The sequence below is a fragment of the Otolemur garnettii genome, unplaced genomic scaffold, assembly GCF_000181295.1.
Source record: "Otolemur garnettii isolate 467f Iridium unplaced genomic scaffold, OtoGar3 scaffold00012, whole genome shotgun sequence".
Lineage (NCBI taxonomy): Eukaryota > Metazoa > Chordata > Mammalia > Primates > Galagidae > Otolemur > Otolemur garnettii.
Window position 1 is genome coordinate 29,128,371 of NW_003852407.1, and position 12,694 is coordinate 29,141,064.

The 12,694-nt window shown below is 33.9% G+C and overlaps 1 protein-coding gene across 1 annotated transcript in view; it reads right to left on the reverse strand.

Moving 5' to 3' along the window:
- Window positions 1–2,081: 2,081 nt before the first annotated feature.
- Window positions 2,082–12,694, reverse strand: part of MIB1 (mindbomb E3 ubiquitin protein ligase 1) — a 117,056-nt gene continuing 106,443 nt past the window's right edge. The window contains exons 18-21 of the mRNA XM_003784788.3: window positions 12,431–12,509; window positions 11,040–11,153; window positions 8,423–8,523; window positions 2,082–6,485 (exon numbers count right to left, since the gene is read on the reverse strand). Of these exons, the coding sequence (XP_003784836.1) occupies window positions 6,345–6,485; window positions 8,423–8,523; window positions 11,040–11,153; window positions 12,431–12,509 (435 nt within the window). The 3' untranslated portion in view covers window positions 2,082–6,344. The remainder of the gene's footprint in view (window positions 6,486–8,422; window positions 8,524–11,039; window positions 11,154–12,430; window positions 12,510–12,694) is intronic.

Genomic DNA, 12,694 nt, shown 5'->3' on the forward strand with positions numbered 1-12,694 from the left:
TTAAAAGTAACTCAAAAAATAAATTCACAATTTTAAAATCGGAATACATATGCCTTTTTCAATGAACAAAGGATTTTGTTTCAAATGGCTTTCCTCTCAAATATCTCAGACACATGTCACGTTTTGAATCGCAACTAGACAACCTCTCAATAACTTCACAAGTGCTTCCAAAAATAAAATAACCCCCAAACCATTCAATTACTGATTTAGTCAAAAAAAAAAAAATTAAAGAAGCCAAAGAAATCCTTGTAAATGTCTACCTCTTGAAATCAAGTGTTACCTGAGGGGAAGGGGAGTCCACTTCTTGAAAATCAAGTCTATATCTGAATGTGAAGAGGAATAAGCTTTTTACAGAAAAAGATTAGTCTTACTGTTTGATTTACTTCCTATCAAATTTATCCTACTCAGACTATTTTCATGATATACTTTCATCCTGAAAGAGTATGAGGTGTTAAAATATGAAAAGTTTCTTTGGCCCTATAAATAGAGGTACCTTAAATGTAAACAACTGCAATGAGAGCCTTCTAGATGTGGATGCTTGTATTTCTTACACTGTACTGGAGATATAAGTCCTTGTTTGTCAAAGACATGGCAATTTCCTTTCCAACAATGATAGATTTTTTTTTTGATGTACTGAGATTTGTTTTTCAATGCCTTAAAAATAAAAATTCATGTATACTATAAAGAAAGTCTGCAAAAGATCAGAGCAAAGCATATTATGATATTACACCATAAGTTTTATTAATGGTAAATGTCTGCATTTATTTTTAAAAGCTTAGCTCTATAAGCATTTTTTAATATAAGCTAGTAAGAATCATTTGCCATATAGAAACTATATTCACAAACGAGACTTTAAGCCAACATAAAAAGCTAAAAAACTAGAAAAAAACATTGCTATGAGTCACTTAATCTGCTTTCTATCATTGAATATACTGCATTGAGAATGACACAAGCATACTGATTTTAACAGGAAAATTTTTATGGATTTAATCTGTAAGACTAGCATTAAGAAAAAAAAAAGACTATCATTAAGAATGACATGCAATTCATGACTCCCCCAAAAGTACTTTTTTTAACTGAATCATTTCAACAAAGAGTCTTTCCCCCTCCTCTCACTTGAGAGGAGGACAATCTGTGTTTCCCAAACAGATCCTCCTTTCATACTAAAATAAACAAGCCCTATCTCCTCTTTCCAGATGCTACTTACAGATGACTTTGCATAATGGCTTAACATGAAATTACCTTTCTGGTAACAGTGTCATGGCCATAAATAATTAGTTTCTTAAAAACAAACAAGTGCAAATCTAGAATTCCTTTAAAGAATTACCCGAACCCAGCACACATGCAGTATCGCTATTACACAAGCTAAGCAGTAAGACTTAAAAACGTGTATATATATAATGATACACGTGCACTGAAGACCATCCTCTATAAAGTTTTAATAGTGTTGCCAAGTTAATAATTCTTTCAAGGCACTGAAGAATTATGTAGATGGAGTTTCCAAAATATAATTAACAATTGCTTAAACTGTTAAAAAGCCCTGAGTCAGCACTCTTGATAGCTTCCTGAAATTATAGATCTCAGACAAAATGGCACATGTTTGTTTACTTTATAAAAAAATTACAAGACCATTTTGCTTTTTGGAAAAAAGTCATGTTTATGAAGCAAAATCAAGTAGACTACATAGGTAAAGTAAAATGTTCGGTAATATTTTTTCTTAGACAATTTGTACATGTCAATTATAACTTGTCATTATGGATTTAGGCACCACATTAAAGTGACAAGTCCTTTCTCCTATACTACTGCTTAAATTCTCAACAACAAAAAAAACCCTCTATTTTTACCTCTAGTCCCCATTTCCTCTTTGCTCACAAGTAAGAATAATGTTGGAAAAAGTAATACTCAGACAGAAAAAGAGGTAGACAATGCCCATGTAGCAATGTACAACTTTAATTCATCAGCTCCACTATCTAGTTCATATTTTTATACTGTAATTTCACCCATTGCTATTTATCAGTAAACTGAGCTCAATCTAAAGGATTTCTCCCTCACTGTAGTAAAGCAATGTACACAAGACAGCGTTAAAGTTTCCTTAAATTTAATGTCATAAAGAAATACAACTATAATTATTAATACTGCTATAGTTTTATATATATGTTAAAGTTCCAAGGCTATATATGATTATCAAGTAATATCAGTAAGCATTCCTATCATAATAGTCAAGCAAATGAAATTAGGTTGCCTTTTGGAAAAAAAACATAGTTTGGAACTTATATAAGTAGATGTAAAGACAACTGACATTTTCAACAAGGCACACATAATTTATGAAAGTCTAATACCTTCCCAATTTAGTACAAAAAAGCTAATTCTAACACTTAAAATGTATCTCTCCCCTATGGCTCAAAATAACAAAACTGTTCCAATTAACAGACATTTAAAACATACTCAATTATGACTGCTAACAATTGGGGGCAAAAGGGGAGAAACACTGTCCCTCTCCTGAATTCCAGGAACTAGATGTTTACCAAGACTTTAGATCCTACAAACACAAACTACTAAATATTTCAGGCGTATCTTGATTTACATACAGTCAAAAATTCTATTCCACTAGGGGCAGGAGGAAATGGGGAGTCGTTTAATGAGTATAGAGTTTTCAGTTTTACAACATGAAAAGTCCTGGAGATCTGTTTCACAACAATGTAAATGTATTTAATACTACTGAACTATATACTATGAAAGAGTTAAGATGGTTAATTTTATGTTATGTGTTTTTTTACCACAACAGAAATGCAAAAATATCTATCTCAAAATTGAATTTTTACACAAATTACTACTATAAAACATTTCAGACATTCTGAGAGGATAAGTGTTTTTCCGTTCTGATTTAAAAAAAAAAAAAGCAAGCTGTATTAAATTTACCAAGTGACTATTAAAACTATATTAAGAATTGATTTGTTGAAAGACCCTTTTCATTACTTAAATATATTTTCTCCACTAATGTTTTAATGGAATCTACATGATCCTTTTTATCTCTTTCCTATCTATTCCAGCCTCACTATCCTGACTCTATCCCACTCCCTCCTTAATTTTAGTTCATAAATTTAACAATTGTACCTAGTCCAAAAAGGGTCTAGGATTCAGAATAAATCAAGAGAAGCAACTGTAACTAGACAGTATGTTTCCACCTTATGAAAATGACCCAGCAAGCTTTGAAATTTGAACTGGACAAATCCTAAGTAGCATGCATTTCAATATGCTAAAATGTTTTCACAAGCTAAAGCCATCAAAAATATAAATTTAATAAAGTTATTTTCAACTTTATCTATACATTAGATTTTTATGCCTCAGTAGCTAGCCAGTCAATTGGCAATGTTTAAAGTTACAAATATCTTAAGCATATTATTGGCCAGCTAAACACTTGTCTAATATAATATTCCTATACTAATACAAAATTATCTTCTCTTGAAAATCTTCTTGTTCCCAACAAAATTAAATATGTATATAGTATAAGCAGTAAGAATGTAAAGTTACGTGGATAAACACCATTAGAATAGCACCATCTGGTAAGTTGTGTGTGTGTTCTGCATAACAGAGCTAATAATCTTAGAGTAAGAAAGGAGGAAATGTGGTAGAGTGACAGGGTGACAGAGAGGGAATCCAAATACAACTCAATGGCAACTCCTCTGAAACATTAGAAAATGTTCTATACCTTTGGATTCCTTCCTTTTGACTACAGATTACTTTAAATACATACAACAGCACAACAAATTTTGAGTGTGCAAAAATTTTTTTCTTTTCCTTTTTTTTTTTTCCAGAGACTGGGTCTCAAACTCTAGGACTCGAGCAATCCTCCCACCTCAGCCTCCCAAAGTGCTGGGATTACAGGCATGAACCACTGCACCTGGCCTTGACTTTTTTCAATACTGTGTATCTAGCCCCTATGGCCCAATAAATACTTTTTTAAGATGAAAGCCCATCAATTTTTAAATGACTTTTTAAGGAAAAGTAAAAGCTTTCTTGAGGCACAGGATAAAGAAGTTTAGAAAACGAGGAGCAAATACACCTAACTGGAAAAGTACTGCTAAGAGATCTAATAATAAAAAGAGGTAGCAGATTCAGAGAGTTGCAGAAAAGTCATTTAAGTTGACTAAGTTCTTAATCTTACACTCTCTCACAAATCCAAAGTAAATTTAAAATGATTTTTAGGTGCTTAGAAACACAACTAAGTATTTTCCATTTATGAAACAAACTGCAAAGTTACACAAATACAGGAAATCCACGAGTATTTAGTATAATTACAGTGACTATGACTTCGATAACAGAATTTTGCAAGTTATTATACTTGTATTATGAAGGAACTAATAAAACTAGTCTAGAAGATGATATTACCTTTTAGGGATGTAAGTTTTAGTACTGCAGCTCAGAAGACAAATAAAAAGGACTTGTTTAAGTAGAGCTATAGACCACCGGATTCTCTGGCCAAACTCCAAGAATCAACCAGGTGCTCCTTCCTCACCAGGTGATCTAGTGGAAAACAGATGAACAGCCTATGGCATGGAAGGAAAGGAAAGACCTGACTTCGCTGTTTTCAAATCTGCAAGAAAATAGTGTTTACGTGAACATCATCAGTCAGATGTTCTGCTCTTTTATGACTTCAAAATAGTTTTTAAAAATAGCCTCAGTGGCCCCTCATTAGACAACTGAATAGACTCAATATAAATTTTCAAATTAGAAATTTATAAAAGTTTTACTGTTCTAAATGATAAACCTCAGCTAATCACAGATATGGAATTGTCAAGACTATAAAACCAGCCAGCCAAGCTCCATCGCCTTGACCAGGACTTCAAAGGCAGCAACAATGAAACAGCCAGAAACAGTGTTGTGAGAGCTGGAGGCATGTAATTTTAAATTCAGATGTTGAAGTAGAAAAACTGAAATAAGAAAAGCTAACCAGACTTAAAGGAGAAAAAACTACTCATAGAAGTTTATAAGCAGTATATAGTAGACACTATTGTAAACAGCTGATATTTGTACAATCTAGCAGCAAAACACTTGTTTATGTATATATTTACCCTGGAGGCAACTCACTCAAAGGAGAGAAAATGATTAGATGCTTTAAAGTTCATGTCTAAAACCAAACAAACAAACAAAAATAGTAATAATCTACAGGTGATCAGACATTTCTGTAAATGTCCTGGTCATGCTTTCTAAAGTATTTATCATTAGGTTATTTACTATGCCTTGGATATTGTTGGCAGTTTAAATAATACTCTTGTCAGCAGGTATAAAGAGAGACTGTTTTCTTTACAGTAAGACTTACTGAGAGAGATCTGTAAGTAAAGCCAACAATGAGGGCAGAATTAGTAACACTATCAGAATTAATTGATCCAGGAGAAAAGATTGCTGCCTTTGGACAATACATTGTCCTTTGCAGATCACTAGGGTACTTACTATTCAGTACACTAGAAAAGCTAACTAGACCCTCAGAGGTCCAAATAGAGCAATGTCATTTCACTGGTCAGAACAAGCAAAGGTAGGCAATCACAGGGAAAACTGAAGTACACTTTTCACAGATGTTTGTTAAAATGATGGCTGAACAAAACAGTGTAAAAATATAACTGACCATTTACAGTTATATAATCAATTTATAAGTACTCTTACTATTATTTCCCTGTCAGTTGCCCACTCTGATTGCTTATTTTTCCTTTACATGTCTGTCATTCATTTGAAAATGGTAATTTGACTCAAGTTAAACAAGTTTCCTTTTGATTCTAGAAAATAAGCTAAATGCAAAGTCATTATGCGTCCACTCTATGCATCCAATTACTCTAAAAACTGAGAAACAAACATGTGGATAACTTCCTGTCATCTCCTTTCAATATTCCCTTTACCATGAAGAATTTTTACTAGCATTTACCATCTGTGACACAATGGCTTGACTCGCCCCTTTCATTTGATACATGAAATCTCAACTCGCTGTGTAAAGCCAAACTCAAAGATAACTGATCACAAGCACGTCTTTGATGTCTAACAAATTTATAAATTCTAAGAGAAAATGCAATAAAAACAAAAATAACTGAATATCCTGAAAAGCTTCCCTTTAGAAGCTAAAAGTTAATTACCTATGAATTACATGGATGTAATATTTTAAAGGAAAAAAAATCTCAGCAACCACCCCCCTAAAAACACCATTTCAAACACAAAAACATTTACAGTCTAATTACACTCTAGTAAAGACACTATGATATTAGATATAAACTCCTTGGACCTTCCAATTAGCTCAAAAGCTTACTAAGATCTCATGACCAGATGTTTTAGCTAACAAAATACATTGTATTTCTTAATTAATACAAAAGAATCCTTCGTTCAATAGCCTTGCGACAAATAGGACATTCACTCATGCGGTCTCCACAGAGCTGGCATGTTCCATGGCCACAGAGGAAAATCATATTCTTCAGACGATCCAAACACACAGGGCACATTGTCTGTAATGTGAGATAACAAAGTGATAAATGCTGAGACATTTTATATTTTGAAAGTGACATAACATGTGGCAAGTCTTTATATCATTACTTTTGTTATTTTAGTCAAATAATATTTTGTTGCTTTAAAAATGTTTAAATGTTAAATGTCATCCCTATAAAACAGGGGTGTTTGGTTGTACTGTTAGGATAGTATAAAAGGCACTGAAGTTATTAAAAAATTACATAAAACAGAAGATATACCAAAACATAATAGGAAATGGATGAAAATAGCTCCATTCAGTCTGATTCAGATGCCTCAACTCTAGGTACACATCACACCAGGCTGTTTAAATACTTTAGTGACAAAATATGGTGATAAGGATGATTTAAGGAAGAATAAACTTTTTTGAACTGCTAAACTTTGAATATAGGCAGAACTAAATTATTATTTTAAGATTTATAATAGGGCTCAGTAAGTCCTATTATTTATTATAACAACAATTTAAATTTATAATTGGAAGATAAAATGTTTTTCACAGAAGATCCATTCAAAAATCAGATTTATCTTATGGGAAATAAACCAAGATGCCAAGAGCTTCAAAATTTTAAAAACATTTTATAAAAGCCAACTATGTTCTCAACTACATCAAGACCCTTTAAATTCACATTTACTTATTCACTTTGTAACAAGTATGTCTTGGTGCTGGATTTTAAAATGAAAACTGACCCAATCATCTTTTCAGATGGGTATTTAAATCCCTAATAAATATATACACATACATTCAATTCTAAATTAGTTATTGCAAGGATTATTAGTTATTCTGGGTCACTATCTATTGGCTATGTTATTTTCTTATAAATTCAAATAGAAAACTCAGAAATGGTAACTGCATAGCAATACTGATTTGACTACCAAATTAAAGAAATGACACCCCTGCTGCTCATGCCTTTAAATTCGATTTGGTCACTGGGAAGAGAGAGAGGGAAGAGAAGGAGAAGAGAGAAGAGAGAGAACGAGAAAAAAAATTGCTTTCTTATTTAACATATACCTACAAGTTTTGGTTCATTTCTCTATTTTGTGATTGCTTTTATTAAATATTGAGTAGATATAAAGGAGTACCTTTTGTTGATAGAAGATGTAAAGAACAACATAACTAATACCCAGTTTAAAGTATGGAATGTTACTCTATTTTTGAAGCCCCGCCATAAATCCTCTCCATCCCTTCCACATACACCCCCAACGATTATCCCTTGCTTTTATTTTGGGGGTGTATACGTGTCACCATACAGATTTTTCCTTCCTACTGAAGGATCACATATTGATACAGAAATGTGCACAAATCGTTAAGTGTATGTACAGTTTAATAAAAGCCTGCGAACTGATCAAACTCATGGAACTGGTCCTCAAATCAAGAAATGGAGCATCAGTACTCTTAAAAATTTCCTCATGCCTCTTTTCCAGTCAGTTCCATCAATCATAACTCTACCCTTAACACCATCTGCATGTTTTTTTTTCCTAAGTTTGCGTTCTAATAACCTATTTAGTTTTATTATAACAACAAACTGTTTCCAAAGTGTTTTTACTAATATATATTTCCCATCAATAGTGTAAGGGTTATGGCTACTAAATATTCTGCCTAACACTTGATAACAATAGTCTTTAATACTACCCTCAATCTAGGAGGTAATGAAAATGTACTTCACTATGGTTTCAATTTTCAGTTCCTGATCTAATAAGGTTGAGCATTTCTTTCATATTTATTGGTCATTTGTATATTACCTATTTTGGAAAGCACCTTATTAAACCTTTTAATCAGATATTACTCATTGTAAATATTCAAATAATATAAGTAATACATTAAGATAAACCATGCTCACTATAGAAAACACTAGCAGTTTTACAGAAAAATATTGAGTACCATTCTTAGAGTCATTGTTTAACATGAAATCATTATTACCTGCTCTTTAATGTCCTGTAACTGTTGCTGTAACTTCTGCACATCTGCGTTGACATTGGTATTATCCTTGTCCTTTTGTAATACTGGAATATTCCCACTAGCTTTAATATAAACAAAAAAATTTCAGTTGTTACTGTTTTGACATAACAACTTTTTAATTCTAAAATTATTACTGTTGTGGAGAAAACAACAACTTCTATACTGTTGATGGGACTGCAAACTAATTCAGCTTCTTTGTAAAGAAGTATGGAAAATACTGAAAGAACTCAAGATAGACCTTCCATTTGATCCCACAATCCCATTACTAGGCATCTAAGAAAGAAAGAAATCATTTTATCATAAGGACATTTGCACTGGATTGTTTATCACAACTCAATTTACAATGGCCAAGATATGGAAACAACCCAAGTGCCCACCCATCACCCCAGGAATGGATTAACAAACTGTAGTATATGTATACCATGGAATACTATTCACCCATAAAAAGATAGAGTCTTTACATCTTTCATATTAACCTAGATAGAGCTGAAACACATTCTTCTTAGTGGAGTATCACAAGAATGGAAAAGCAAGTATCCAAAGTATCCATTGTAGTCAAACTAATGTGAAATCAGTAAAAGAACAAATTCAAGCCCACACAAGAGAAAAAATTATATTTAAGTGGTAGGGAGGAAGAAAGGAGAGCAGAAGAGGGAGGGTAGTTGTTGTGTTCCCACCTAATAGGCACAATGGGTATATGCACTCCTCCTGGGTGCAAGACACAACGACACGGTGGTGGTTTTTTTTTTTTTTTTTGGAGACAGTCTTACTATATTGCCCTCGGTAGAGTGCCGTGGCCTCACAGCTCACAGCAATCTCAATCTCTTGGGCTTAAAAGATTCTCTTGCCTTAGCCTCCCAAGTAGCTAAGATTACAAGCACCCACCACAATGCCTGGCTATTTTTTGGTGCAGTTGCCATTGTTGTTTAGCAAGCCAGGGCCAGGCTAGAACCCACCAGCCTTAGTGTACGTGGCTAGCGCCGTAACTACTATGCTACAGGCACGAGCCAACTACAACAGTGATTTTACCTAATAAATGCAAACATTATAACCTAATAATTTATACCTTCATAAGAATGAAATAAATAAATATATTTTACATATAATTAATTGTATATATTAATTATGTGCAATAAATAATTTTAAAAATTAGGAACTAAAAATATAAATAAAATAAAATTATTACTGTTTTATTAAAACACAAGACTACTGGCTGGGCACAATGGCTCCTGCCTGTACTCTTAACACTGGGGGGGCCAAGGCAGGAGGCTCTCTTGAGCTCAGTTCAAGACCAGCCTAAGCAAAAATGAGACCCTGGTATCTACTAAAAATAGAAAAATTAGCTAGGTGGAGTGGTGGGCACCTATCCCAACTACTCAAGAGGCTGAGGCAGGAGGATCACTGGAGCCCAAGAGTTTGAGGTAGCTGTGAGCAAGGCTGAGGCTATGGCACTCTAGCCCAGGTGACGAACCAACACTCTGTCTCCTTCCCCACTCCCACCCCTTGACCACAAAAGCAAAAAAAAAAAAAAAAAAACAGAAGACAATTATTAGAATTTTCTTCAAAACATTTTTGCACACTTGGGCAACAGATCCAATAGTGACATTATGTTATATTCTTTCATTTATAATCCTCCAAAGGTAACAGGTTTGCACATTAATTTCTGATTATAATCAACTCAGGGCATAATTCACACACAGACTTTTGGGTTTTGCAAGGAAGGCTCTACTTGCTTTTGTCAAGTTCACAAATGCTTGGTCTGTTCTTATACTATACAAAGCCAAAAAAAAAAGGGTAGCCAGGAGGGGTGTTGCCAGTTTGTTGCCAGTTGGATTTCCTGCTCTCTAGGCTCTTAGTCTTTTATTCTTGGTCTGTTAATCTGTCCCTGGGATTTCTATTCTACTCTATTTGTGATAAAGATAAAAGCCTTGGGCAGAAGCTGCTACACTAACATTCTTCCTCATCTGTTCATAAAACATGTTCATAGAACAAAGAAATCAAAGACACCAAGTAGTGCAAAGACAAAAATAATTTTGAAACAGCTGGACTACTGAAAAGGCTAAAGGTAAATAATTTATTTTTCATCTTACCATTTGTTCACTAGGTTAGTTACACTTCTGTCCCTGCAGTTACTCTGTCCCACATGATTACTATACCATAAAATACTTACATCAAAAGATAAACTTGCTACTTACAGGAATCAGAAGTATTTTTTGGTTTAATAATTATATAAACTGAAAAATATTTAGTAATATATTGTCTCCCCCAAAATACACTAAACTTGCTCTTAATAAGAGAAACTGAATTTTCTTTAAGAACATAATATTCTTTATACTATACATGAAGATTTCTCAAAAAACTAATGTTTAAAGTTCTATAATTATATCACACACTAAAAAAGATTATTTCAGGTTTTTTGTAATGTAACAAGAGCATCAAAAAACACACCTGTTCCATTCTTCTATGGATCCAACTTAGGCAGACTGTTTTATAAGGCAACAGTGTATTACAAGTAAGAAAAGATGTTCATGCAAGTCCTAGCAAGAAAGTAAGAAAATGCTTGAGTAAATTCCCTTACAGATATCATCAGTAGCATCTTCTGTGCTTTTCCCTCCACAGCACATAATGAAAGGCACTCTTCGTTCAACTACTGCCCGACACTGCACACACTTTTTCATGAGGCTAGCACAATCTGGAAAATAGAAACACAGAAACTTCTTACAACAGAGGACATGAATAAGAGTGTTGCTTTTCTCTAATTTAAATTTTACACAAAAATAAACATTAAAAAAAAGTTACATTAATGTACCATTCAAACTCCTTAACATCTCATCAACCTAAGACTGAGTATTCTCAGTAGCTTCTAGAACAGAGAGCCCATCATTATTCCAACAGTGACATTTTCTAATACAGTTGGATATACAATGAAATTTTTTTTTAAATAAGTAACACAAATATTTCAACATCTTAAGGCTTCAGAATACAGGAGGGCCATACCTTTGACAAATTTCAACTAATACTAGAATTATAAGGTTGCTCAGATAACAATCTTCTACAAATATTTTCTTTTGTAAATGGCTTATCTTAAAAATTCCTGGGACTATAGACTCCTCCCCCTACATTTGGCTGATTTTTTCTACCTTTAGTAGAGACAGGGTCTCGCTCTTGCTCAGGTAGGTCTGGAACTCCTGCACTCAAGCGATTTACCCACCTCATCCCCCCAAAGTGCTAGGACTACAGGCGTGAACCACTATGTCCAGCCCAGAAAGCCAGAATTTACAGCTCCAAATGATTGCTGTGGGTTCTTAGAAGGAAAATATGCAAGAGAGGCATTATTAAGGTGAAAGCTAACAAAGATGTACTAATTTCATACGTAAAAAGGGGAGACTAAATGTTTCAATAATCATTTCTGGAAATAATTTTCTATTACATGTGAAAAGATAATTTTGTGCTAATACAACTGAAATCAAAATCCAGGATGGTAGAATATAGCATATTCAATCTTCTCTACTGCTCAAAGAAATAGCTGACATTCCAGTACAGAGAATGAAATGGAAGGTACTAGAGGCTCACCACTTTTTTTTTTTTGAGACACAGCCTCAAGCTGTTGCCCTGGGTGGAAGAGAGTGGCATCACAGCTCACAGCAACCCCCAACTCCTGGGCTCAAGCCATTCTCTTGCTTCTACCTCCTAAGTAGCTGGGACTACAGGTGCCCGCCACAACGCCCAGCTATTTTTTGATTGGAGCCGTCATTGTTGTTTGGTGGGCCCAGGCTGGATTCGAACCTGCCAGCTCAGGTGTATGCAGCTGGGGCCTTACTCATTTGAGCCACAGGCGCTGAGCCCTACTAACTTTTTTGTGAGTAAATTACCCCCCCCAAAAAACAAAAACAAAACCTCGAAGATACAATTTTTGTTTCATATCCATTTTAATAATAATACTGAGGAAGTTTTGTATAAACTACTTACTTTCACAAGCACACATATGTCCGCAGGGTTGAAAAAGAACAGCTGCTTTCTTGTCAGAGCATACCACACATTCTTCAATCTACAACAGAAAAAGAGGTTACAGCTCAAAGTGAACATCCACAAATAAATCTAGTAAGTATAGGAGGTCCGTTTATATCTGAATGTATTTTCTCTAAAAAGAAACATGCTAAGCACAGAGAAATTCAATGCATACTTTCCCTATCTCTACGCTTCTGGTTACTCATTTCCACATCTTTCTATACC